Source organism: Protomyctophum parallelum, assembly GCF_964188405.1.
Source record: "Protomyctophum parallelum genome assembly, chromosome: 9".
In the NCBI taxonomy this organism is placed as follows: Eukaryota; Metazoa; Chordata; class Actinopteri; order Myctophiformes; family Myctophidae; genus Protomyctophum; species Protomyctophum parallelum.
Window position 1 is genome coordinate 5,209,973 of NC_139706.1, and position 23,944 is coordinate 5,233,916.

The 23,944-nt window shown below is 46.3% G+C and overlaps 1 protein-coding gene across 3 annotated transcripts in view; it reads left to right on the plus strand.

The window, feature by feature from the left end:
• pik3cb (phosphatidylinositol-4,5-bisphosphate 3-kinase, catalytic subunit beta) overlaps positions 1-23,944 on the plus strand; it is a 103,594-nt gene that overhangs the window by 56,895 nt on the left and 22,755 nt on the right. For 2 of the 3 annotated variants that reach the window (XM_083772416.1, XM_083772417.1), the window contains exons 3-8: positions 188-383; positions 6,882-7,110; positions 9,379-9,599; positions 15,710-15,892; positions 18,802-18,969; positions 23,090-23,179. In XM_083772416.1, coding sequence (XP_083628542.1) covers positions 228-383; positions 6,882-7,110; positions 9,379-9,599; positions 15,710-15,892; positions 18,802-18,969; positions 23,090-23,179 — 1,047 coding nt within the window. In that variant the 5' untranslated portion in view covers positions 188-227. Of the gene's footprint in view, positions 1-187; positions 384-6,881; positions 7,111-9,378; positions 9,600-15,709; positions 15,893-15,918; positions 15,940-18,801; positions 18,970-23,089; positions 23,180-23,944 lie in introns of those variants that run through there. The other variant, XM_083772418.1, reaches the window with a different exon arrangement.

Sequence of the window (23,944 nt, forward strand, 5' to 3'; positions counted from 1 at the left end):
AAACCTTGTGTGAATCTGATCTCAGGTCAGAATGGGTTAATCAATCAAACAGCATTATGTCTCACATCGAGTCAAAACTATTTTCTACTACATCTTCTACGTTAACCACATTATTAAACCTGGCATCTCTCTCTCTCTCTCTCTGTCTCTGTCTCTGTCTCTGTCTCTGTCTCTCTCTCTCTCTCAGGTCCTTATGGTTGAGGAGGTGGCGTGCTGCGCCCCCTGCCATGCCTCCTGCCATGACGGACCTCCTGGACATGTGGGCGTCCCACTCGCTCTCCGGCCACGCCCCCGCCCTGGTCACCATGGACTTCCTGCTGCCCACCGGCATCTACATCCAGATGGACGTCCCCCGCGAGGCCACCATCCTGCAGATCAAACTGGTGAGCAGTGGTACACTTATTTTGCCCCAAATGTCTCCAGATGTCTTTATGATTACACCCAGGCCCAGGACGTCTGGAGACGTCTTTAGGTCCTTTTTCATTATATAAAACGTTTTGACATTGGCCGTTGCTAGGCAACGCCTTGCTTCAGCAGTCCCGGACATGTTTTGCGCATGCGGCGCGTGCAGCCATTCACTTCCTTGTTTGCGCCGGGCCGACGAAACTCGGCGCTCTCCATGGTTTTGATCAGAACGCTGATGATGTTCTGTCCTCATTTCTGACTGAACCAAGCATCTTGTTTGAAATCTTAACGCTTCTAAAGAGAGATCAGACGAGGTAGCGCAAGGTAGTAAAGGAACATTATACCTCCCGGCTTCGGGGGAAATGGAAGGACGGGGCTTTTCAGAGTAAAATCTGCCACATTTTGACGTTCAGACTTTTACTCAAGTACATTTTTAATTCCGGACATTCACTTGTAACAGAGTATTTCCTATATTGCAGTATTGATACATTTACTTATATAAAACATTTGTCTACTTTTTACACCACTGCTGGTGAGAGACGGACAGACTGGGAGGGGCAAACCCGCAGTGACACACAAGTCTTCACACAGAGGTTTTGCACTGCATGCTGGGAGTGAAGTTAGCGCTGCACACTGTGACTGTGAACACACTCATTAGTGGGCCAAGCGCCAACTCCTTATTAATCAACACCTCCACAGTGGTACAGAAAAAAATACTTGAAATTGTTGTAAACTAGAATTTCGCGGGCCTTTGGCCCGCTCATCCCAGAGTTACGTTGCAGCGCAATATGAGAAGAAGGAAATTGGAGTTGACAGACTCCACTTCATGTTGTAGAAACGGATGGGTTATTAATTATTATGTGTTGTTGCGCGCACACACACACTCACACTCACACTGAGGCCCAATCCCAATTGCCTCCCTCAAGCCCTGAGCCCTGGACCCTCATTGACTTTAATGACGTCAGCTGTAAGTGCTTGAGAGTGCGAAGCGAAAGAAATGGGACAGCACTTTAAAGATGAGTCCGCCATTCATGACACTTTGCATCACTTTATAAAAACGTATTACTATTATTATTACATGGATTAATATTCTGATGTGAGCTTTCTTTCTGTACTGTACTGAACCCTACAAACCCTCCCGCGCACTCAGATCAGCCAACGCAGGGAAGCTGGAAGTACCCTCACTAAAAACGCCGGGACAACGCTCCACACGTCCCAAACTCTTCTCCCTTCTGGCTCAAACGCCATGGTACATATGTATAGCATAGTAGTATATATGTATTGTACAATTTACAATTTAGGCATTTAGCAGACGCTCTTAATCCAGAGCGACTTACATTAAGCAAGAACAAAAATAACATAAAAGCATTTATCATGAAACATGCGTAAGCTAAGAAAGTAACAGTGGAATATCTATATAATGAAACTATACATATATACTACTATGCTATACATATGTACTATGGCGTGCTATGACTACATACAATGCAATTATAGTGCTGTCTACATAACATGCTATATGTCTGTATCAGATGCTATCTAAGTCTACAGAAATGCTATCTAAGGGGGTGGGGTAAGTGCTATGGGCCATAGCACATGGGCCATAGCACTTAGCGCTCAAAAAGGGTGACTTCGGCCAAAACTCAATCGAAAATCTGCTCAGTTCAAAGCTTGTTGGATGCATGACTTTGAAAACATTAAGAGGATAATGACACATTTTTGGGGTTTTGGGCGTAAAATTAAGTCATTGTTCTGGCGGGGCCAAGCCTCGGGCCGGCCCAGTAGGGCCCAGTCAGGGTTCATTCTAAGGCCCGTTGAGAACCCCACTCTGTCTCTACCTCTAAGTGCTTAATAACCATTTAGAGATGGTTAATTTCCCCCTTAATAGTGTTAACCGTTCATGTGCGACACTCTAATGGAATTTGTAAAGGTCACATTGTATTCTTAGCTGAACTGATTGCACTTCCAAAGTATAATTGGCCGCGATGAAGTGCTTCTTGTTTGCAGTGCTGTCGTTCACAGGCTCCTCCAGGGCTTTGTCCCAGTCGGAGAAAAAGAGCTATAGGCTAAACCACCCGTAACACATGCACACAAACACACAGTCAGCTGCTCGGCTAGACGTTGCCTAATGCTTGTTTTGACAGAGCTGGCTGTTGCTCCTGGCGAGTTTGTTTTTGTTTGCGAGTGCCTAGCGCACACTCACAGCATGCAAATGGCTCCTGACGTCATGCCAGACTATGGCTAATGGGCTGAGAGATGGAGGTCAGATGCCATATAAATGACAGATCTTTTTCAAGTTTGACGAATGTGGCTTGTAAAAAAAAAACAACCCTCAAATGAATGCTGCTGCACAGTTGATTGTCAGTTTTTAACATCAACGCCTGTATGCAAATGAGATATTTCAGCCCTACGTGCTGTGTTATTTTGAACTAGTGACGGGTGTTTAAAACATGCTATACGGACACATGCACAATAATCTCCACAGATTTGAGAGTTTTAACGTGATGAGAGGAGAGGAGTAAGAGTCACGGAAGTGTGTGTTGTTGTTTTTGCCTCTATGAGCTCATAACCAATTAAGAATGTGTTTGCGGCTTCTTTCCTGGAATCTTGATGATAATCATCCCCCACCCCCCCCCCTCTCCCCTGCGATGCCGAAGTGCACGTGCAGGTGGGCATGGACACGTGCGATCTAGTTAAAGCCATCCCCCGCCCGGGGGCCAGCAAGGAGAGACGCTAGGGAAAGCTCTCTGAAAATGATAAATCATTCAAGTGTGACATTACATAAAGGAGAGAGAGAGAGATAAACCCTCCTGCCACTGTCATAGAGGGAGAGAGAGAGAGAGAGAGAGAGACTGTCATAGAGGGAGAGAGAGAGAGAGAGAGAGAGACTGTCATAGAGGGAGAGAGAGCAAAAAATAAAAGGGAACAAAGAGATGGAGAGTGAAAGCCAGGGGTCTTAATAAGCCTCGTCTGATTGATCGCTGTCTGACAAAGGCGTGAGGGATGTTTCAGGAGCATATCCAATGAAAAGGAAGACAAGCGATGCACTTAACCAAACCCAAAATTTGGCAGTTGCTGAGCAGTGGTCGGTGCCGGAAAATTAGATTTTGATGAAAATAAAACACTCGCACACTGTTTAGGACTCCAATGACGATGTGCTTGTATTGCACCAGGAAGGTCGGTGTTGTTTAGAGCTAATAGCTACACTCTTCATCAGACCAGTCTTGAGTGTGCGGGTCGTTGTATCGTACTTCTTTTTGATTATAATTTTTCAGAAGCTTATCCAAGCACCTCCTGGCACTTAATCCTGGCAATGATTTGTCACACACCTACGAATGATCTGACGAATGAATACCTCTTCTGTTATGAGAGAGCATTTATGGAGCTTTCCTGGAATTGTTGTTGAGCGAGATCCTCTAGTTTCCTTCCCACTGGAGACCTGCCATGACTTGAACCTAGATGCTAAAATGTTCCTTCAATGTGCTTTATCATAATGCTAATGACCAACTCCATGGAATTGAACATGCAAATGACGGTTTGCTGGAATCTTACATCATTTGGGTACATATTATGAGGCCATTGTTCGGTCAGAGAGTGAGAGTCCTCTGTCTACAGTATGTTAGTTATTGTGGTGGCCTGTTTATCCATGTGGAGATATAGTAAGCTCACTATAAAACCATGGGTATTCCTGAAGAGGCAAATATTTGTGTTGAGTGAGAACATGCACTGTTCCTTCTTTGTGTTTATCACACACACACACACACACACACACACACACACACACACACACACACACACACACACACACACACACACACACACACACACACACACACACACAGTAATACATACAGTAGTACACACACATCCACACCAACATGGTGACAGTGCTTCAGGGACATGGGTGTGTGAATCATGCCAGGGTGTGCTGGTGGATGGTGATTCACTTCATGATCTGGTTCATCCAGATCTGTGTCATCTTGTTTGTTTCCAGCTGTTGAGAATTTCCCCAGGCAATGCAAATGGCAGCCTCTGGTGGACAAAACCATTCTCAACTCAACTCCCCTGCCACCACCACAATTGCACCAATCACCCACAGGTGTCTGCCATCAGCCCCCTTGGCTGATTGCCATTGTCAGCCCAGGTGTGCTCCCCTACAAACACTCACTCACTCCACACACAGTTCACTCAAGGTCTCAATAGTCTGGATTTTCGGTGGTTAGGTGACCACCGAACTACAACATGACTCACGAGCCGCGGTGAAGAGCAAAACACCGCCACCGCTCCAGCCCTTAATTCTCTCTGTTTTTACTCCGCTCAACGTTATTTCAGCTCCGGTGGTCAGCTCACCACCGGAGCGGTGGTCACCGAAAATCCAGACTATGAATAGGCCTTCACACAGCTCTCCACTCCAGACCCAGGCCATACGTCACTGATCAAAATGTAAGCCCTTGTTTCTTTATTGTATTGTTTATATTATGCTTTGAGTTTATATGTTTTGAGTTAATTGGTTTATTGCAATACCTGACTTTATTGTTTAAATGCCGAGTATTGATTATGCTCCATTTTTCTCCTGTTTTGTCAGAACCATGGTTTCTGGAAATGTGGAAATAAATACACCAAACATCACCTTGAAACAAGTCCATGTCAAGTCTCTTTGAATTTTTTTGGGTGGTCGGCAATTTCACAGAACAACAAACTTTTCATTACCAGCCATGCAGCCTTACATGTGCCATTATGGTTTTGTTGTTGATGATGTGTGTTGTGTAAGAAATTAATGCACAGAATATCAATACGAAGCAACTGAAAAACACGTTATTTCAATGGTAGTGGATGAAGAGAGAGGATTTTTGTCCAACCATGAAACGGCAACCAATGCGGTACGAAGAGGGGCACAACCAGGGGCGGGACTTGACAAAGGGTGAATTGCTCTCCCAGTAGTTGGCATCAGTAGCTAACATAAGCCCGTCATGTTTACATGGCACTTGTCCTTTTGGTTTTACAGTGAAATGTGCAATCTATATTTACTACCACAAACCAGTGAAAGGAACTAACCACTCTACCCCACCACCTCCTCACCAGTGGTGTAAAGTAACTAAGTACATGTATGTACTTAAGTGCTGTACTTAAGTACATGTTTGAGTTATTTGCACTTTGCTTAAGTATTTCCAATTTCCAATACTTTTACTACTACTCCACTACATCTCGGAGGCAAAATCTTTACTTTTACCCCACTGCATTTATTGAAAACTTTAGTTACTTTGAAGTTTTAAATTATTATTACAAAACCTATGCACTATACATTTAGACCATTTTTTAAATAGCCAATCTACAAGCGACACATTGGCGACGCATTGTGAGCTTGTAGGTCGGCTACTTTCAAAAGATTTGTAAGCATTTGAAAACTTGAAATGGGACTCTACACGATGAGTACTTTCTACTCTTGCACTACATTTTCATACCAATAGTTTAGTACTTTTACTCAAGTACATTTTGAACTCCAGACTTTTACTATTAAATAAAACATTTGACTACCTTTTCCCACCAGTGCTCTCACCATGCAGCTCCTATGGAAGCAGGCCCAGAGCCACATGTTAACTAACCACTCTGCCCCACCAGCTCCTATGGAAGCAGGCCTAGAGCCACATGTTAACTAACCACTCTGCCCCACCAGCTCCTATGGAAGCAGGCCCAGAGCCACATGTTAACTAACCACTCTGCCCCACCAGCTCCTATGGAAGCAGGCCCAGAGCCACATGTTAACTAACCACTCTGCCCCACCAGCTCCTATGGAAGCAGGCCCAGAGCCACATGTTAACCCATTCTGACCTGCGATCAGATTCATACTGAGGTTTCCGCCGGACACACACTGGTCTGATTAACCCATTCTGACCTGAGATCAGATTCTAAAAATGTCAGTCGTTCTTCGATTTTTCAAAAATGGCAGACCTACAAGCTCGTATCGCGCCACTCAGTGGCGCGATATGAGCTTGTAGATCTGCTATTTTTCAATAGATAAAGCATAACATGATGCCAACACCAAAATGGGTGCCCGGTCAGAATGGGTTAACTAACCACTCTGCCCCACCAGCTCCTATGGAAGCAGGCCCAGAGCCACATGTTAACTAACCACTCTGCCCCACCAGCTCCTATGGAAGCAGGCCCAGAGCCACATGTTAACTAACCACTCTGCCCCACCAGCTCCTATGGAAGCAGGCCCAGAGCCACATGTTAACTAACCACTCTGCCCCACCAGCTCCTATGGAAGCAGGCCCAGAGCCACATGTTAACTAACCACTCTACCCCACCAGCTCCTATGGAAGCAGGCCCAGAGCCACATGTTAACTAACCACTCTACCCCACCAGCTCCTATGGAAGCAGGCCCAGAGCCACATGTTAACTAACCACTCTACCCCACCAGCTCCTATGGAAGCAGGCCCAGAGCCACATGTTAACTAACCACTCTACCCCACCAGCTCCTATGGAAGCAGGCCCAGACGTTCCCGCTGTTCCCCGCCCTGGGGGAGATGGAGAGCCACATGTTCGAGTGTGTGAACCAGGCGGCCGTGCACGAGGAGCTGGAGGACGAGACGCGGCGGCTGTGTGACGTGCGGCCCTTCCTGCCCGTCTTCAAGTTGATGACGCGCATCTGCGGCCGCGCCGAGCGCCTGCTCGACTCCAAGATCGGCGTGCTCATTGGGAAGGGTGAGGCTGGCTAAAAAAAAAAGAAGATTTTTTTTTTTTATATTGCTCATCCTTTGGTATTCTTAACCACTTTAAACCTGGCATGTCATCATAGGCGAAAGCCTTTTCTAAAATTGGCGATTTACAAGCTCAAAAAGCGACGTGTTTTGAGCTTGTAGATTGGCTATTATGTTTTGCTATTCGTCATGCGATGAAGTACATGCGACTTAAGTGGTTAACCGGATGATGTAAACGCTCTGACCCACAAACAAAACACTTATGACTCAACGTTCACTGAAACTCACCGTCTCTCTTGACTGGCTCCCTCGCCGTCCTCGTTGGTCATATAAAGCCGATAAAGAAGAGTGCATAGGGCACACACAAGCATACATAGCCGTGACGGTCGGATGCGAGGCTGATTCACAGCTGCCTCCCATCATCAGCTCGGCTGTCTGAAGGAGAAGCGTGAGGTTTGACTGGACGGGTCCCTGTTGTCTGTTCCGCCGCCTGTCACTCTGTGTTATCTCCGTGAGCGATTTAGATTCCTGGAGGGGAGTGGGACGAGGCGAGCCAGACTGCCGCTGTCACGTAGACCCCACATACTGTACACCATAATGATCATATGAATGCTGCATTGAGGCCCACACTCACGCGTGTATATCATACATGTAAACATACACAAATGTGCACATGGAATAATACACAGATGCGTCATATAGTCAATGGTAAATGGTGCATTTATATAGCGCCTTTATCCAAGGCGCTTTACATAGATTGTGCATTACATTCACCCATTCACACACACATGCACAGTACACACCGATGGCGGCGGAAACCATGCAAGGCACCAACCAGCACATCAGGAGCAATTAGGGGTTCAGTGTCTTTGCTCAAGGACACTTCGACAGTAACTCTGGGGGAGCCCGGGTTCGAACTGGCAACCTTGCGGTTACCATCCGGCCACTCTACCCCTGAGCCACCGCCGCCGCCGTCATTCACAGATCAATTCAATGAATCTTGAAAGCGCGGAACCAGTGCGTGCGTGCGTGCGTGCATGTGTGCGTGTGTGTGTGTGTGTGCGAGTGTTTGTTATAGTAAGGTATTAGGAAGTCTTCCTGGCCGCTGGCCAAAGCAGACCTTCAGAAGAAGAAAGAGAAACGGGGGAGGTGGAGAGGAAGCCAGAGGGAAGTGGGGGGCTGACGCTAATCGAAGGAGAACTACACAATACTGATACTGTGGCTCCCTCCTGGGTCTACTGTAGTCACATGTGATCTGTGAAAGGCTATTGTCAGGGCTGTGTTTGAGAAGTTACCCTGCAGGCTCCCACACGTGCACATATGCATGCACACACACACTCGAGCACTATAACGCACAGCGACAAGACAATCGTACTCAGAAAATGCTTGTGAGCTTTGCTTTTTCACACAAGCATACAGTAGAAGCACGCACTTAAATCATATGCACACGAGACAGACGGCACACTCTCCCACCTAATGTGGTCCAGAGCGCTCTTTTGAGCACTGAGGGTCATATGAATGTTTAATAGCTTTTAATGTCAATGATGTTTTCATTATCAAGAGTGTATTGTGCTCTGAGAGAGAGAGAGAGCGAGAGACATAGGATACACCGAACAGTTTCCTACCTCTAGCATTTGGCATTAGCATGGATACAAGAGGCTCATCCCATAAAAGATTGCCATCGGTGATCCTCTACAGACATTCATTGCTAACGTTTGGCATCAGGTGTCACACAGGTGTTGGTGCATTTTACACGAAGGCAGGCTAAAGGTCTTGTTATAAATCCTGTAGTCCAACATTCCAACGTTTATACAGCATTTGACCACACCGAATTCACAAAGGAACCTGAAATCTTCACAGTTTTTTTTTTAATCGCGTTACTTTTTAATTGCGATTTTTTTTGTGTGTGGTTTAAATAGCAGCACTATGCCCAAAATAGTATTGAATTTAGCTGAGCGGAGTCCCTGATTGTTGAATGCAAGATTTGCAGGTTGTGCATGATGCTTGTATCACAGCAGCTCTTTCTATGATCACTATTCACTACCAATTAATAAGCATTATTGTTTTGATTGATGTTGATTGATGTTTTTTATTAACGAAAATGCATAAACCTGACCAGATATTTAGCATTCCTTCATTTAGTCCCAACCATCTTTCTAAAATCAATACTACTGTAGCATTTTAACACATTGTACAGTGTTGTACAATGTGTACATGCGGGCATATCCCACGTACAGTTCTCATTCAACTGCCTCCATGTTCCTGCCCGCAGGTCTCCATGAGCTGGACGCCCTCCAGGACCAGGAAGTGAAGGACTTCCGCAGTAAGATGTTCCGCATTAGCGAGGAGAGGATGCAGCGTGTCCAGACCATGACCTGGACGGAGTGGCTGCAGGCGTGCTTCTCGCCGCAGCTGGAAGCGGCGCCCGTCCCCGACAGCGTCAACGACAAGCCCGTCGACCTCAAGATCACCATCCACTTTGAGCAGTCCCAAGTGAGTGAGCTGTCGTTTATATATGCACTGAGAACGAGCACAGTGACGAGGTGTAGTGACGTTGAACCCACTTTCAGCGTCATGATGTTTGCAAACGTCAAGCTGGTCAAGCTGTAATTATGTGCTTCATGTCGAGCAAGCAACTCCCTCGGACTGTGTACACTGTACACTATCTTACATCTCTCTTAAATCTCTGTCGAGCATCTCTACTATCTAGTAGTATCTACTACTATGTCTTTGGTCTGTGCATCTTTCTAGTAGCTAGATTGTTGTTAGCTGTTAGGCAAGAGGGCAGTGTGTCTGTGTCAGAAATATCAAATGCACGTTATATGTCTCTGCTCCTGTTGTACTAGCCAGGTACAACATTTTTCTCTCCCAGGAAGGTAATTGGTGTTGATTGTTTGTGAGAGATTGATCGCCAATTTCAAGTTTACCTTGAAAGTCTTTTTTTTTTTCAAATGGAAGTACTTTTTCAACAGCTGTGATGAAGCCATTGAAACAGATTTTGGTCTGAATCTGCCTCGTTCAACATGCCCTTAAACATGTCTTCAGGAGAAATCTTGTAATGTAACACAAGATGAAAATCTATCATCCGTTCACGACTATTCCATGTGCAAGCCACAACACCATGGGAATATAACCCAGCGAGATGACGTGCAGCGAATGGACGCCAGTAAAACTGTAGCATGTTTTGCAGACCCTGGGCTCCTCTCCCACTGCGCTTGAGGCCATGGAGTTTCACCAGACACCCCAGTCAGTGTTGTCTGTTTCTCCAGGCCCAGGGCTGGCTCCCTGCTGGTAGGGGGTGCTCTGCTCACGTGACGGAGCTCAACTGGTTAGCCATGTGACAGAACTAAATGGGTCAGCACCATCAGTGGAAATCATGGCATCCTCCCTGAGGACGCCACACGCGTGCACACACACACACACACACACACACACACACACACACACACACACACACACACACACACACACACACACACACACACACACATACACGCATGCGCGCACACGCACAGATGTTATCATGACAGACCAATTGAGCTAACCACTCCGATTAAATGAATGCCCCCCTCTCTCGCCCTTACTGCATCTATACCTCATCTCTCTCTCTCTCCTTCTGTTATAGAAAATGTTTTGTTTTAATCAGACGGATGTTTGTGTCCTAGCAGATGGTTGAATATCAGGTTTGATCAACGTCAGTCCCCTTTTTTCTCTCTCCCTCCCCCTCCCTCCCTCTCTCTCTCTCTCTCTCTCGCGCGCGCGCGCACCAGCCCACGGGCCATAGATGTGGGCCTCCTCAGGTGGACTGTTGTCAGGAAGGGAGCTATCGCAGACACAATAAGCCACATTAAGGACAGGAAGTGTGGCGAATGGCGACGGGGTGTTTTTATTGCTGTTGAGTGGACGAAGGCAGGGTCTCATGTTTAACACTCCATTGGCCTTCTGTTGACTTGGCATGAAGTTAACCACTTGTACCCTATAGTGGGCAAACCTTCTGTGACAACAGCTGATCTAGGGGTCCTAGTATAGAGCCCTGTGGAACTCCAGGTTAGCCAAGTGATTAAGGGTATATCATTTAGTATAGTGTCCGTGTGTCATTTCAGTTACTTCTAATCTTGGTAGGGACAACGCATACTATCAACCCAGTACTTCAATATGAATTGGCATTCATTAATTGTAGTGTACAGTACACACAGGTTCATAGTTTATCCCTTGAACCCTATAGACCAGTGATTCTCAACCAGTGGTCTGGGGACCACCAGTGGTCCTTGAGGGGGTTCTAAGTGGTCCCCAGTTAACCCATTCTGAACGGGAACCCGTTTTGGTGTTAGCATCATGTCGTGCTTTACCTATTGAAAAATAGCAGATCTACAAGCTCGTATCGCGCCACCGAGTGGCGCGATACGAGCTTGTAGGTCTGCTATTTTTTGAAAAATCGAAGAACGACTGACATTTTTAGAATCTGATCTCAGGTCAGAATGGGTTCATCAGACCAGTGTGTGTCCAGTGGAAACCTCGTATGAATCTGATCTCAGGTCAGAATGGGTTAATCAACCACCGCCTGGGGGCAGTAGCGATGGTTCAGCTCCTACCACCGTTCACTACCATTCTATTTTGTGCCGGTGGAACCTTCAAAATAAGGGTTTCAATATTTGGAACTGGGCATGAGGCGTCAACATATTATTCAATTATGATAGCACACCAAGGTCAGCCCTCAAGCGTAAAGAGTGTTTGGGAGGTTGATTTAAATCAATCCTTTACTGACGGTGAGTGGAAGATGATTCTACGGAACTCAAAGAAGATGTCCCGTGAACTTGTAACCAGATTAGTTCAATTTAAAAATAATGAATAGAGTCTACTGGACTCCGACAAGATTGTTCAAGGCTAAGCTCAGAGACAGTCCGGTTTGCTGGAGGTGTGATGAGGACCTCAGTACACTTATTCATGTATTGTGGGAGTGCCCTAGGGTACAGACGCTATGGTGTGCTATTCACGAGAATATAATGCAAATCACAAACCAGGATATTCCTTATACACCGGCTCTCTTTATTCTGGGTGATCCATCGCCACTAAAACACCTCCCTGCACCTCTAGCTGACTGGATTCAAACAGCATTAATGGTGGGCAGGAAGATCATTGTTAAGGAATGGAAGTCTGAGGTTTTACCTCCAGCACATGTATGGTTCAGCTCGGTATTGTGGCTGCTTTGGAGAGGTTATCCTGAGATCAGATTCATACGAGTTTTCCACTGGACACACACTGGTCTGATTAACCCATTCTGACCTGAGATCAGATTCTAAAAATGTCAGTCGTTCTTCGATTTTTCAAAAATAGCAGACCTACAAGCTCGTATTGCGCCACTCGGTGGCGCGATATGAGCTTGTAGATCTGCTATTTTTCAATAGCTAAAGCATAACATGATGCCAACACCAAAATGGGTGCCCGGTCAGAATGGGTTAAGATGAATAATCAGTTGGATAAATATGATCTGAAGTGGGACGTGTTCCTCAGTCATGTTGCAGGTCCCTTGGTGTGATCCATGGTCAGGCAATGCCCTCTTGATTGTTTATTGTATTACTACACATTATGTTACGGTTGATGATGCTGCGTTTGGTCGTGTAAATAATCTAAACTATTTTCACATTTTAATTTGATTTTTCCTTTTTTTTCCCCTTTATTTTTATTTGTTTATCTTATCTATCTTAATTGTCTATCCATGAACACGTACTCTGCTGTTGTTGCTTGTGTTTGTATTGTAGGTTTTCTGTTTTCTGTGTTTGTAAAAAATCTAAAATAAAGTACTGATCACAAAAATAAGGGTTTCACTGAAAGATAATGGCGGTTAATTCCCCTGCCATGAACACACATTCTGAGCCCTAGCCTAGGTCATTGGTGTGCTAGACCTGGGGTGGGCAACTTTGAAGTTCCACTCTCACTCCAGAGGGCCACATTGCATATACTGCCGTAGCAAGAAGTAGCAGATCTACAAGCTCAAAATGCATCGCAGTGCGACGTGTTTTGTGCTTGTAGATCTGCTATTTTTGCTGTATTTTAATTGAAATCCTGATATTTCTTTTTGCTATTTTTGAATTGGAATCCTGAAAAGTAACATGTTTATTTAATTCCAAATGCATTTAATACTAGTCATTAAGCTGAAGTAATTAAAGCAGGTCATGTTTGCATGTTTGGAATTGTAACAGCTGAAATAAATAATATATCAATATTCAGATATTAACCCACATGTGGCCGCCAGTTGCTCAATGTATGTGCTAGACCCATCCACATCTGTCTGTCTTCCTTCACCTCTCTAGACCCATCCACATCTGTCTGTCTTCCTTCACCTCTCTAGACCCATCCACATCTGTCTGTCTTCGTTCACCTCTCTAGACCCATCCACATCTGTCTGTCTTCGTTCACCTCTCTAGACCCATCCACATCTGTCTGTCTCCGTTCACCTCTCTAGACCCATCCACATCTGTCTGTCGTTCACCTCTCTAGACCCATCCACATCTGTCTGTCTTCGTTCACCTCTCTAGACCCATCCACATCTGTCTGTCTTCCTTCACCTCTCTAGACCCATCCACATCTGTCTGTCTTCGTTCACCTCTCTAGACCCATCCACATCTGTCTGTCTTCGTTCACCTCTCTAGACCCATCCACATCTGTCTGTCTTCCTTCACCTCTCTAGACCCATCCACATCTGTCTGTCTTCGTTCACCTCTCTAGACCCATCCACATCTGTCTGTCTTCGTTCACCTCTCTAGACCCATCCACATCTGTCTGTCTTCGTTCACCTCTCTAGACCCATCCACATCTGTCTGTCTTCCTTCACCTCTCTAGACCCATCCACATCTGTCTGTCTTCGTTCACCTCTCTAGACCCATCCACATCTGTCTGTCTTCCTTCACCTCTCTAGACCCATCCACATCTGTCTGTCTTCGTTCACCTCTCTAGACCCATCCACATCTGTCTGTCTCCGTTCACCTCTCTAGACCCATCCACATCTGTCTGTCTTCGTTCACCTCTCTCTAGACCCATCCACATCTGTCTGTCTTCGTTCACCTCTCTAGACCCATCCACATCTGTCTGTCTTCCTTCACCTCTCTCGTCCAGAACAGTGTTTTTCTCTTGCGTACATTCTCCCGGAGAGAGAGGATTTGTTCAGATCCACAAATGGGAACATGTTATGCTTTCAGCGCTATAGGCAGAGCCAGCGGCAGGTTGTTGGGTGCAGTCCTATCATATAATCTCACTGGCGTAGCAGCCCCTCCGCCCACATTCCTCCCTCTGTCTCCTTCGCTTCCTTTCAGCAGAATGTCTCAAGTTCACCTCGGACAAAGGGCTTTCCATGAACTCCGCGATTCGCAGCATTTGTCATGTTGTTCTCACACTGGTGAGAAGAACATGAAAATAGCAGAAATAGCCTTTCACTCATCAATAACCAACATAAGACCGTATGGGTCCTCGGCATTGTTTTAACCCCATGAACCAAAGCATAGATCTAGTCTCGGATAGAACATTTGAATAAAAAGAGCAGCTCTACAAGCTCACCATGCGTCTCATGATGACACGCTGTGAGCTTGTACTGTAGCTCGGCTATTTTCTACACGGATATTTAGAGCAAAGACAGGAGGGCTTCTAGTATAGACCCATGGGGGACTCCGCTGGCAAGTCTATAGCAGTGGTTTTCAACCCTTTTCATGTCGAGGCCCACTGATCTCCACAAACCATTATTCTATGGGGTAGCGTGGGTGGGCCATTGCAGTACTGGAACAGGAAACGGCCGTCCGCAAACTGTTGCCACACAATTTGAAGCAATTGTCTAGAGCAGGTGTGTTCCTAGGCCAAGGGCCCCTTAGCTAAGAGAGAGAGATGAAGCAGGGACCCCCGGTCCCCCACTACATGCTGTAGTGTATAAAGTGTTGTTGCAGATTAAAGATTCCAGCTTCATTGTCTTGTTTGACAGCACTATTATCAGTGTATGTTGGATTCATGTTGTTGTGTATTTTCAGACATTCAATTTAACCACAACCGTCAATACTTGGTAAACTTCACCTTTCACTATGTACTTGGTCTGCTCTTTTCCCCCTCTATAACAAACCTATTTGCCTCGCAGTATGAGGCGTTTGTAGATCTGCCATTTTTGGCTAAAGTTCTGCTTAGTATAGGGATGCTAGGGTTACAAATATAAATATTTGGCGGCCCCCCCTGTAGTAACTCTGAGGACACCCATGGTTCCCGGACCCCCTTTTGTGAAGGCCCTGGTCTAGAATTACATAGTACTATAAAGATTTACATTCACTGGCTCAAAGAAAGGGCAGTAATTAGAAACCCTAATTATAAAAGAGCTGACTTTTGGTTATTTTGTGTATGTATCTGTCTCCCTGTTTCTCAACATGGGGTCCGGCCGTCCGGGGTTCACCAAGGGTCCAAATAGGTAGAAATGGACCCTTATAGAGCTGTACTGTACCTCTGAGAAGGTAGAAATGGACCCTTATGGAGCTGTACTGTACCTCTGAGAAGGTAGAAATGTCGATCTGGATTAAGAGAATCTGACAATTGCCTAAATGGTTCCTCTCCCTCTCCTCCGCGTTGTCCTACAGGACACTGCTAGCCTGAAGGTGCCTCCGTCCACCACCCCCAGTGAGCTGATGGAGCTGGCCACCAGGAAGTGGCTGACCACGCACGGCCCGGAGGACGAGGCCCGCCGGGGGACGCAGTACGTCCTGAGGGTCAGCCAGCGCCTGGAGTTCCTGTGTGGAGACCATCCCCTCTCTCAGTACAAGGTAGATGCTCAGAGCTGTGTGGAGACCATCCCCTCTCTCAGTACAAGGTAGATGCTCAGAGCTGTGTGGAGACCATCCCCTATAGACCGATTCCGTAGCGGGTCTCATGGTCGCAGCTTACGTATTTCCTGTAGGCGGAGCCGACATAGCTGCAGGGTTTAAACCCTCACCAGGCGCACCTCTTCTACTACAGTGAATGGCAGAGTGACTGATGTTTAGTCTGCCTCAAACGTTACTCTTTTACCTCCTTTTTACTAACACTAACATTACAAATATGCCCAGGACATCGTGATGAACCTGTGTAGTTTATGGCTGCTCCAACAGTAGTGGCAACATAAAAAAGAAAAAGAAAACGGAATGTCAAAATATCCACCGCGGTGGCTGAGACCAGAGCCATTGAGTAATGGTTGAGACAAAGCAGTGAAAGGTCCTGTAAGATACATAACGTCAGTCTTACCCAATACCCAATCTTTCTGTTTTATGAACACAAGGCTGCTGTACTTTATACCTCATACTAAGCATTTAAAGTAGGAGGTATAGTACAGCAGCGTTGTGTTCATAAAACAGAAAGATTGGGTATTGGGTAAGACTGACGTTATGTATCTTTCAGGACCTTTCACTGCTTCGTCTCAATGGCTCTGGTCTCAGCCACCGCGGTGGATATTTTGTCATTCCGTTTTATTTTTATTTTTTATGTTGCCACTACTGTTGGAGCAGCCATAAACTACACAGGTTCATCACGATGTTCTGGGCATATTTATAATGTTAGTGTTAGTAAAATGCAGGTAAAAGAGTAACGTTTGAGGCAGACTAAACATCAGTCACTCTGCCGTTCACTGTAGTAGAAGAGGTGCGCCTGGTGAGGGTTTAAACCCCGCAGCTATGTCGGCTCCGCCTACAGGAAATACGTAGGCTGCGACCATGAAACTGCTACGGAATCGGTCTATAGCCCCTCTTATGTCCAGCGTTGAGGGTTTGTCTGAACACAAACATTGTTTTGCTACTGACTAGTTTTGAGTATTTGTGTAAAATAAATCACACCCGTGTGAAGTGAGGGGCGCCCTTATCATGCTATGATTAGGTGATGTAATGATAATGTAAAACAAACTGTGTCAAAACAATCATTAAATTCTCTTGTTAATGGGATTTCATGTTTGTTAGGGACAAGATGACGTAGATTTTCCATTCATTGTCAATGGCCTTTTTAAAACAAACATTGAACTAAAAACAAACGTTAAACCTGTATATAGGAGTGGCTAGCACGCCTCAAAAACTGTGTAAACACAAACATTGAATGCCATTGAGTCATTGACAATGGATGGCCATCACAAATTGTGATGGGCCGGAATGAGATGATGCATGATGATGTAATGTATGATGATAAGAGCACCAGTCACTTCACACGGATGTGTTTTTTCATGCTCATCACAGCCAAGTTCCAACTGATCTCATGCAATCCCAAATGGTGATGTAATAACGCTGCTTAGTATTGATTTGGTCAGCGGAAAATCATCACTGGCATGCGACAGGCATCCTTTTAAATGGCTCTTAATTTAACTTTTAACCGACCTTGATTGAAATCCCACCACAGCAGCCCTCTCTCCTGCCCCACCCAACCCCTCCCCAGCCCATGGTTTCCCCCTGCCCAGCTGCACCGTTTGTTTCAATTGAAGAACACGAGAGAAGTTGACACGCGTCCTTTAAAGAAGAAAAAGTCTGCCGTTTAGATGTAAACAAGATGCAATGGAGCTGAACGGCTCAGTTGATGGCTCATTAGCTTTCTATAGCCTAGCTCTGTGTGTGTGTGTGTGTGTGTGTGTGTGTGTGTGTGTGTGTGTGTGTGTGTGCGCACGCGTCGGACTGTGTCTTGGCTTTGACCTTTTCCAGAGACAGTCTTCGAGGCACTCTGATCGGGAGTCATTAAGGCGATGTTGTCACATCTCTCATTAGACATGGTTTCGTTCTTACCCATTCATTCACGTCTGTGTAGACAGTACTGCTTATAGTCAGCTGGCCAGGCATGTGCTGTAGGCATGCCATGTGTACTTTCTCTGAACTTGGTGTACAGCATTTTAATTACAGAACCGAAAAGCTGTCTCCTTCCCCCAATGACCAACAAAATCATTTCACTCTTATGTACATACTTAAAATTAATATCAACATGGTTTGACCTTAAATATTTTCTTGCCATCTACGCTTATAAACGTAGCTAGGCTATTGGGACCTATCTATGCCAGCTACGCGTATAAGCGTAGACAACCGTTTAATCCATATGATATGAACACGCCGTCCGTTTGTTTACCTTTTAGCATTGCTCCGGGTAGCATACCCCTCCTCCGTCACCACCAGTGATGCTCCGTTGAGCCTCCATTATAACCCCATTTTCAGAGCGCCGTATCTCCAGAGGTTAGAGAGCTGTCCATGGTGAGCCGGCAAAAATAGCAGACCTACAAGCTCGTATCGAGCCACTCGGTGGCGCGATATGAGCTTGTAGATCTGCTATTTTTCAATGGGTAAAGCACGACATGATGCTAACACCAAAATGGGTTCCCGTTCAGAATGGGTTAACCCGGAAGGACAACAAGCTCCATAGAGTGGTCCTGGACGGGCGCTCCCTGGGGCAGTACCAGCATGCTGGCAACACTAGGAGCAGCAAAGGAGTTAACCTTGGCACACATACAGTGTGTGCTACTGTTTGTCATTCTTATGGTGTTGTATTGCTGTACTCGTGTGCTGTTGCATTGAATGTTCTCTAGATATGTACAGTGCTGTGGTAAAGGAATTCGCCTGTGGGAGCCAATATAGTCTTAAGTCTTTAATCATGCATTATGAGATTTCTCCTGTGCTAGCACACAACCTTCTGGGGGGTAAACGCTTAACTCTGCATTCCTCTCCTGTCTGTGTTGCAGTACATCCGGGCATGTCTGCAAACCAAGGAATCTCCCCACCTCACCCTGGTCCATACCCAGATCGTCCAAGCCATGTTCGAAAAGGAGATCAAAGCCATAGGAGCAGTGGTCACACGCAAGTCCTCCAACCCTCCTCTACCACTTCCACCCAAGCGGAGGATCCCCACGGTTAGTCCCAGAACGTTTGCATCGGTGTTGACAATTATGCCGTTTCAACCATTGTTCAAAAACGGTGTCCGGGCATTGAGGGTGATCTTTGTCACTGCATGTACTCCTATGGTCTGGGGGGGGGGGCTCCTGTCACTGCATGTACTCCTATGGTCTGGGGGGGGCTCCTGTCACTGCATGTACTCCTATGGTCTGGGGGGGGGGGCTCCTGTCACTGCATGTACTCCTATGGTCTGGGGGGGGGGCTCCTGTCACTGCATGTACTCCTATGGTCTGGGGGGGGGGCTCCTGTCACTGCATGTACTCCTATGGTCTGGGGGGGGGGCTCCTGTCACTGCATGTACTCCTATGGTCTGGGGGGGGCTCCTGTCACTGCATGTACTCCTATGGTCTGGGGGGGGGGGCTCCTGTCACTGCATGTACTCCTATGGTCTGGGGGGGGGGGCTCCTGTCACTGCATGTACTCCTATGGTCTGGGGGGGGGGCTCCTGTCACTGCATGTACTCCTATGGTCTGGGGGGGGGGCTCCTGTCACTGCATGTACTCCTATGGTCTGGGGGGGGGGCTCCTGTCACTGCATGTACTCCTATGGTCTGGGGGGGGGGGCTCCTGTCACTGCATGTACTCCTATGGTCTGGGGGGGGGGGGCTCCTGTCACTGCATGTACTCCTATGGTCTGGGGGGGGGGGGGCTCCTGTCACTGCATGTACTCCTATGGTCTGGGGGGGGGGGGCTCCTGTCACTGCATGTACTCCTATGGTCTGGGGGGGGGGGGCTCCTGTCACTGCATGTACTCCTATGGTCTGGGGGGGGGGCTCCTGTCACTGCATGTACTCCTATGGTCTGGGGGGGGGGGCTCCTGTCACTGCATGTACTCCTATGGTCTGGGGGGGGCTCCTGTCACTGCATGTACTCCTATGGTCTGGGGGGGGGGCTCCTGTCACTGCATGTACTCCTATGGTCTGGGGGGGGGCTCCTGTCACTGCATGTACTCCTATGGTCTGGGGGGGGGGCTCCTGTCACTGCATGTACTCCTATGGTCTGGGGGGGGGCTCCTGTCACTGCATGTACTCCTATGGTCTGGGGGGGGGGGCTCCTGTCACTGCATGTACTCCTATGGTCTGGGGGGGCTCCTGTCACTGCATGTACTCCTATGGTCTGGGGGGGGGGGGGCTCCTGTCACTGCATGTACTCCTATGGTCTGGGGGGGGGGGGGGGGGCTCCTGTCACTGCATGTACTCCTATGGTCTGGGGGGGCTCCTGTCACTGCATGTACTCCTATGGTCTGGGGGGGGGGGGGCTCCTGTCACTGCATGTACTCCTATGGTCTGGGGGGGGGGGGGCTCCTGTCACTGCATGTACTCCTATGGTCTGGGGGGGGGGGCTCCTGTCACTGCATGTACTCCTATGGTCTGGGGGGGCTCCTGTCACTGCATGTACTCCTATGGTCTGGGGGGGCTCCTGTCACTGCATGTACTCCTATGGTCTGGGGGGGCTCCTGTCACTGCATGTACTCCTATGGTCTGGGGTGGCTCCTCACTGGCAGGTGAGGTACAACAGCAGTGGCAAGCAGTAGTATCAATTCATTGGCGATTAAACGGTTAAATTGGGAGAAAAGAATAATCTGCTATGTATAAAGGTTGGCCGATGGCACAAGGCTCCATAAAGTAGACAAGTCCACTAATGCATTTTTTTCCCCTACAAACATTCTTTTTTCTCTCTCTCTCTTTTACGATATTTTTATTTAAACCTATGAACATTCCGTGTAGGATTTCACAGTGCAAGCCTGAGCAAAAATAAATCAAAAACAAAGACTGGCCAAAACAAAGTTCCTTAATACAATGAAAACTAAACCCAAGGAAAACAACAAATCAGGAACCCAACATTGGGTGTTGAAGGGTTAGTTCAGAATTTAGGACTTAAAGCTGTAGGAAATACTTGCCATAGTGGTTGCAAAGGAATTGACCTATTAAACCTCTTAATAGGTCAACGATACAAATTAAGCTAGTTTTGTGGATTCATTTATTTTTAATGTGTGGCCACCAGACCCCGGAACTACTAAATGACTAAGATTAAGTCCAAACATCTGAACTAACCCTTTAACAGGCTAAAACCTCCTGGCCCTGGCAGCTCTCCCCTGAAGTTGACTCTGGCTGGCCTCAAGCCAAACTGAACTCCTTCACCTGTAGTAAGCATTCCCTTTAAGCAGGCTACTCTAAAATAAAAGATAGAAAGAAATACACCCATTTTTGAGTGGCACTGGCGTTATTGTAAATGGTCTATTCTCTCTTCCCTGAAAGAAGGGCAGCTTCAGGGCATTGAGTTCAGTTACAACACACCAAGGCAGGTGTGCAGCTTTACCAAGTAAACAGCATGTGGTGGTCATTGCCATGCCACCTGCCTCTCACGGGGAAGTGCATTGTGTGCATCAGACCTGCCTTACCTTCGACACACTATACAGGCAGCTGTTCATCATGCTTTGATGTGCCTCCATGCTGTAAAGGTCAGACCAATTTAATTGGCTCTCCATAGCGAGTTCCCCTGGCGGCATAATTGCCGTATCCCGGATGCCATGGCAATGGTTGGTGTTCCACGGAGATGCGTGCTTTGTCACAGGAGGATAGTACTGTAAATAGTAGGGTTGTCAGGTGTCCATGGATCCATATATCACCATCAGCCACATGCTACCAAAGGTGGAACGGCTTTTGTTTCGTTTTGCTGAATTTACACAAACGTATGTACTGTTGCAATAACCCATTCACATGACATATGTGCATATGTAACGATTTTATTTATTTAAAATCGATTGAAACTGGTAAATGTAAATAGATTTTTTTTTGTGCCTCTATTTATTTATAGAGGCACAAAACATTTGCCAAGAAAATGAAAATACAGGAGTTTGGCAACCAGGCGGCTATCCCCCCCCACTAGGTGTTCCAATCACAGATTTCCAATGGAATGTTTGCAATGCATTTTGGATAATCAGAAAATAAGCTCTGGGCAAACAAAGGCTTATGATATTTAACACGTTTTGCTCCACAAATCACCACAGTTTTAAACCACACAATTAATTTAAACGGGATGGATGGATACAGTGGGCATGGGATTGTTAATTAAGTCTGAGGGTGCAACAGCTAATCGAACTAACCAATAAAAAACATCTATTTAAATCAAATCTATGTACAAAAAGGGCAAAGCTCATAATCCATGGCGAAGACTTGGGATGTGAACCGCTGTGAGCTTGTAAATCGTCTATTTTTGTGTAACAGAGCAGCAGTGGACTGTCGTAATACCCCTATCTTCCCCCCCCCCCTCCCCTCGGGAGTGCCGTGTCTGAAAATGCACTCTCTCATTCTGATTGTGGGGGAGAGGGACTGTTTCTTGCCGCGGTGTCGGTCCGTTCCGCGCCCAAGGCTGCAACCCCTGTTCTGATGGACCCAATGTAGTTATTATTTAGTCACAAGCTCTTGTCAATACATTCCTTTGTTAAATATTTGGTAAACCCACAGACAGACTTTCAACACGTCACTGGCATACGATGAAGTATAAAATAGAGTATTCATAAAAAAACATGAAAAGATTACTAATGTAAATGAAGATACAATGTTTCTGCCTGAGAGGCCTGCGCACACACATACTGTATATATATATACACACACACACACACACACACACACACACACACACACACACACACACACAGAGACAGTTAGCCAATAGCAGGAAGTGTGCTAGTTAGTCATGATCGTGGGCTCTAGCCGTGGGCCAGTCATATGATGATGTTTGTCCTGTCGACTGCTGACCCTAGCAAATCCACTCTGCTCCACATCACAATGACCTGCCTGACCTGTGTGTGTGTGTGTGTGTGTGTGTGTGTGTGTGTGTGTGTGTGTGTGTGTGTGTGTGTGTGTGTGTGTGTGTGTGTGTGTGTGTGTGTGTGTGTGTGTGTGTGTGTGTGTGTGTGTGTGTGTGTGTGTGTGTGTGTGTGTGTGTGTGTGTGTGTGTGTGTGTGTGTGTGTGTGTGTGTGTGTGTGCGCGCGGGGTAGATGTGAGGTGCATTGATGTGTTATTCTTGCTAAATGATGTCTTCTGCCTCTATATCCCTGCCTCCCTCCTCCAGCAAGTCCAGACGAGTGTTTGGGACGTGTCCAGCCCGTATAAGATAGTCCTACTAAAAGGCAGCAAGGTGAACGCAGAGGAGACTGCCAAGGTAAGTTAAACTTTTTGTGGCATGTGTTGTACATGTAGATAGAAAGATATGCAAAGATAGCATCACATACTTCCTCTCACTGAGACCCCTTTTCCACCGGTTGGTTCCCAATTATGGGCCTATATATATATATATATATATATATATATATATATATATATATATATATATATATATATACCTATATTAGATTATCACCATGAAACTTCCCCAGTTGATTACTTACACAAAGACAATCATTTATTGTGTTACAAATTATCAAATATGCAAATGAGGCATTACATTTTTGGGGAGGAGGGGTAGCAGGTGTTGGTTCCACCCTACTATGAATGGTAAATGGTGCATTTATATATTATATATTATTATATCTGATTTTAAGAGATCTGTCTCAGTTTGAATGCAGTAACCTGACCTAAATCGGATTCCATGTGACTTGTTTGTATTTAGACTTACTTAAACAAAACAGACTTCAATCTGGACGTGTGTCGGCACAGATCTGAGTCAATCTGGATGTGTGTCGGCACAGATCTGAGTCAATCTGGATGTATGTCGGCACAGATCTGAGTCAATCTGGATGTGTGTCGGCACAGATCTGAGTCAATCTGGATGTGTGTCGGCACAGATCTGAGTCAATCTGGATGTGTGTCGGCACAGATCTGAGTCAATCTGGATGTGTGTCGGCATAGATCTGATTCAATCTGGATGTGTGTCGGCACAGATCTGAGTCAATCTGGATGTGTGTCGGCACAGATCTGATTCAATCTG